The 4687-nt window shown below is 55.3% G+C and overlaps 1 protein-coding gene across 1 annotated transcript; it reads left to right on the top strand.

The window, feature by feature from the left end:
* The first annotated feature begins 126 nt into the window (after positions 1-126).
* RAB29 (RAB29, member RAS oncogene family) lies at positions 127-4394 on the top strand. Its single transcript, XM_010011104.1, has 4 exons — positions 127-193; positions 2180-2361; positions 3496-3617; positions 4277-4394. The coding sequence occupies exons 2-4, from the start codon at positions 2200-2202 to the stop codon at positions 4392-4394; spliced, it is 402 nt and encodes a 133-aa protein (XP_010009406.1). The 5' UTR covers positions 127-193; positions 2180-2199.
* The last annotated feature ends 293 nt before the right edge of the window (positions 4395-4687 follow it).

Here is a 4687-nt window from a genome sequence, read left to right as displayed (position 1 = left end):
CCGGGGCCTCCTCTGGACTCGCTCCAACAGCCCCACATCCCTCTTGTGCTGGGCAGTGGTGGGAGGCTGCAGAGGAACCAGCCCCTAATGAGGTTTCCTTTCTTTTCTGGGGGCTCTCCAGTGGATTTTGCTCTGAAGGTGGTCCAGTGGTCGGACTCGGAGACGGTGCGGCTTCAGCTCTGGGACATCGCAGGTACGTCCTCACGGCCCAGGGAGCTGCAGGATGGAATCTGCAGCTCTCGATGCCTTGTTCCTTTCTCTTGTTTTTTCCCTTCTTCCCTTTCCCTTCCTCCAAAAGGCGTGTGCTGCAGAGCTCCCTCCCAGCAGCCTGCTGGGGGCAGGACTGCTCTGCTCCGAGGGGCTCCTTGTTTGCAGTGGTGATAGATTGCGCAGGTGATAGAGCCACCAGCTTTTCTTCCCTGGTTCAAAGCCAGAGCAAAGTGAATGGGAAAAGGGCTCATCTGGAGCCACGTGTGTAACTTCTCAGCAATGCGCATGTGTTAAAGTCCCAATTTCTGGCATGATAGCTAGGAATCATGGAAAGGTTTGTGTTGGAAGGGAGCTTAAAGTTCATCCAGCCCCAACCTCCTGCTATGGGCAGGGACACCTTCCACTAGAGCAGGTTGCTCCAAGCCCCTGTGTCCAACCTGGCCTTGATTCTTGTGTGGGATCTGCTGGGATCCAGATCTGGCTGCTCTCACCTGTGCAAGCAGAGCCAGCGGATCCCTTGGGAGCACCCAGGGCGAGGGGAGACATGGGGCTGGGTCGGGAGCAGGGAGTGCTCCAGGACACAGCATTGGATGCGATGCAGCAGAGCAAGGAGCACCCACTTTAAAACAGCAGCTCTGGATGTGGAGGGTGAGGAACACGGGGCTGTGGTTTCCTCTGCTTGGCCACGTGCTTCTGGAATCCCTAAAAAAGAAAGCAGGAAGGAGAAGTTTGCAGCAAGAAACTGGTTTCAATTTCAGCCCCAAAAAGGCATTTTAAAACATGGGAAGCCGATGGGCCACGCTGGGCACAGAGCTCTTGGGGCACCCTGAGCAGCAGGGGATGGACACAGCGATGGTCCCCACACACTGCTCCCCACCCCAGAGGTGTGCAGAGGCACTCGAGTGGCTTGAGGGGCCTCAAAGTGCTGAGCAGCGACTGGGCTGCAGGGAGCCCCCAGGGAGAGCTCCTGGTTGAGGGAAAGCAGGTCAGGGAGGGGATTCTCCCCCTCTGCTGCGAGGGCTGGAGCAGCTTTGCTCTGGAGCCAGGCTGAGAGAGCTGGGCTGGGGCAGCTGGAGAAGAGAAGGCTCCTAAAGAGGACACCTTAGAGCAGCTCCAGGGCCTAAAGGGGCTCCAGGAAACCTGGAGAGGGGCTTTGGACAAGGGATGTAGGGACAGGACAAGGGGAATGGCTTGAACCTGCCAGAGGGGAGATTGAGATGAGCTCTTGGGCAGAAGCTCTTCCCTGTGAGGGTGCTGAGGCGCTGGCACAGGGTGCCCAGAGAAGCTGTGGCTGCCCCATCCCTGGCAGTGTTCAAGGCCAGGCTGGACACAGGGGCTTGGAGCAACCTGCTCTAGTGGAAGGTGTCCCTGCCCCGGCATGGGTTGGGGCTGGAGGAGCTTTAAGGTCCCTTCAGCACAAACCAGGCTGGGATTCTGGTGTCAGAAATGCTGGTTTTCACCGTGCTCCTGACCCATGAGGTGTGACACAAACGCTCTGGGACGTGTCCCCATTGACACAACACAATCAAAGCACACAGCAGCACTGTGGAGCTCTCCCTGGCTGCAGTGGTGGTAGCACTGGCAGTACTGAAGAGCACCACCAGTGTGTGAGTTGTGCTGCTTTCTGAGGGGAACTGCTCTCTCCAGAGGGCCTGGGGCCTGCAGCAACACACGTGAGTGCTGGTGGCACGGTCCTGATGGGGCAGGGCTGGCTGCGGGGGGCCAGGCTGCTGGGATTCAGCTCCAGGGAGCTGGATGTGTGCTCAGGGACATGAAACTTACACCAGGAGTAATGCAGGTATCTGTGGGTGATCTGATCTCGGTGCCTCCATAATATTTCCCCATTATTTAAGTGGGGATTTGGTGCCAGCTGAGAACATGATGTTCTGTGACAAACGTGTTATTTGCATGGACAAACCTGGAGATGGTAACTCTGGGGGGTAATTTCTGTTCCCTTTTGATCCCGAAGGACAGGAACGCTTCACATCCATGACCCGGCTGTACTACAGGGAGGCCTCAGCCTGTGTTATCATGTTTGATGTCACCAACATCAGCACGTTCAGCAACAGCCAGAAGTGGAAGCAGGATTTGGACAGCAAGCTCCTGCTGCCCGACGGGAGCCCCGTGCCGTGCCTGCTGCTGGCTAACAAAGTGAGCAGCTCTGCTTGTGCTTGGGAGTGTGCCCAGGGGTGCGGAAGGGAAGGAGACCCCTTTAGCATTAAGCCTTGCCTAGAGGTGCCCCGTAGCTTGTGGTCTCTTTAATCCCTTCCTTAACTGCCTCTGTGAGGATTCTCCTCCATAGCAGGACACTGGTAGGACTTGATGTGAGATGGCACCAAGGAGATGTTACGAGCTGCTCTCTCCCAGGAGGCAGCACCTTGTGCTGTTGGAGCTCGAGCTCCGCAGCTCCTCAATTATAAAGCTTTTCTGTGGTGGTCTTTCACTTGCAGTAGCCTGGGTAAGGTGTGTGTGGTGCTGCGGGTGCTGTGGTGCTGTGGGTGCTGCCCGAGGGATGCCTGGCTTCATGTGGATCAAGTTTCCCTGTGGGGATTAGCTGCTGTCTTTTCATCATCTGTTTCTCTTTCATTTCAAGCCTCCCTTCATGCTCTTCCCTCGCCCGCACTGGCTCAGCAGCTTCCCAGATGCAGCCTGAGATTTGCCTGCTTTGAGAGAGCCTAAAACTGGAGCTGACTCAAGAAGATGATGGGTGGGCAGGAGAGTGGCTGTTCTCTGCTTCCCAAATACGCGTTCCCCTGGTGCTGTTATAAGGTTACCAGTTTGCCTGCACTAAGGAAATCTGTGCGACTGTCACGCTGCACTCACCTAATACAAGATGTTATCATCTGTACTGAATTATAGGCTGCTTTGGGTTGGAAGGGACCTTAAAGCTCATCCAGTTCCAAGCCCCTGGGTTCCAGCCTCACCACCCCCCCAGGGATGGGCCAGGTTTTCCCCCTGCCCCTTCCCACCATGCAGGTAACACGGTTCCTTGCTGCCCAGAGGCCAGGCAGATTCTGGATGAGTGACAGTGCTTCCCTGAACCTCCATTCCACGCGTGCTTGCCTGAGGTGTGGCAGCATCTCCGAGGAGATAAAGAGATGGCTGCTTGCAACATCCCATGAAGAGCCTTGCCCACAGAACCCTCTATCAGTTGCGATCTGGGAGCTGTGATGGGCTGAGCCTGCTGCCTGCCTGCACACGGCCGTGTTTGCTGAGGGGCACAACTCCCCTCCCAGCGTAAGAACTAAAAGGCTGAACTTCAAATGGGTGGTTCTTGTTTTGCAGTGCGACCTCTCCCCATGGGCAGTGACAAGAGAAGAAGTGGATCGGTTCAGCAAGGAAAATGGCTTTTCTGGCTGGGTGGAGACGTCTGTGAAGGAAAACAAGAACATCAATGAGTCCATAAGGTAGGCACAGTGGCTGGTGATCCACCAAAGAGCTAGTTCCCTCTCTCAGACCCGGTCTTTGAGGTGAGGGGAGGTGCTGTCAGTAGGTAACAAACAGCAGCAATAAAACACAAGTAAATCTCCCAAAGGGAACCTGAATTCTGAAAGGTCAGAGGTTTTTTCTCTCCTTGGTTAAGCTCCGATGGGCTTTTGGCGACAGAAAATCATTTGAACAATACCACGGATGTTTCTTCATATGCTGCCCTCTACCCAGAGGATGGGACTTGTGCGAAGGTGTTAGAAACTCTCTTGTGATGCACCAGTCCTTCAGGGGAGGATTTGGTCCTTTCTGAAAGGCGTTAGACTCGGGTTTTGCACTTCATCTTGAGGGCAGGCAGTCTGTACCTGGGGAGCCTCTTGCTGTGTCCCCATCCTAACCTGGACCCAAGGTGAGGTGGTTGCTGTGGTGTTATCTGCTCATTGCGGGGTCTTCTGGTGCTGGCAGGTGGTGGCAGTAACGCTGCTGTCAGTGCTCTCGGGCTCCTCAACCTGCTTGTCTAGTCAAGGTCTGGAGCTCTGTGTCCTTCCGGAATGAACTGCCATTGATTTTGCTGTAGTGCTGGCCCAGTGCCTCCTGTTAAAGACAACCCAAACCCAGCTCACGTGTGTTTGTCTTCTAGAGTCCTCATTGAAAAGATGATGTCCTCATCCACGGGTGATGGAAGTTCTGCTGCTGCCAGGAGCGGGGATTACATTAACATTAAGGAGCCAACCCCGCGGGGCTGGGCCTGCTGTTAGAGCACTGATGGGGCCACCTGCTTGGCTCTGGCAGCAATGTCCTCCTCTTGTTAGCACCATCATGTTTTCCTAACCTGGCTGTCAGTGGGTTTGGGGTTACCTTTGTTACATGCTCACGAGCTGCCCTGTGTTCAGTGCAAACTCCTCCTCAGCAGAGCATCACTACAATGACCTGGAGCGAGGGGTGGAAAGGAGAGAGGAGTGAGAAGGTCCCTCTTGCTCTTGTGTAGCAGCACGTGGAGCTCTGCTGTTTGTGATGGAGCACGGTCCGTGTTCAAGCATGTGGCTCGGGT

This window comes from Nestor notabilis, unplaced genomic scaffold (genome assembly GCF_000696875.1).
Source record: "Nestor notabilis isolate BGI_N333 unplaced genomic scaffold, ASM69687v1 scaffold4723, whole genome shotgun sequence".
Classification (NCBI taxonomy): Eukaryota; Metazoa; Chordata; class Aves; order Psittaciformes; family Psittacidae; genus Nestor; species Nestor notabilis.
This window is presented reverse-complemented; position numbering and strand designations above follow the sequence as displayed.

What these genes read in the sequence shown, in the direction of transcription:
- RAB29 (XM_010011104.1), top strand. Translation starts at nt 2,200, where the DNA reads ATGACCCGGCTGTACTACAGGGAGGCCTCAGCCTGTGTTATCATGTTT. An exon ending in GCCTGCTGCTGGCTAACAAA is followed by an intron (nt 2,362 to 3,495) that starts GTGAGCAGCTCT and finishes CTTGTTTTGCAG; the next exon opens with TGCGACCTCTCCCCATGGGC. An exon ending in AACATCAATGAGTCCATAAG is followed by an intron (nt 3,618 to 4,276) that starts GTAGGCACAGTG and finishes TTTGTCTTCTAG; the next exon opens with AGTCCTCATTGAAAAGATGA.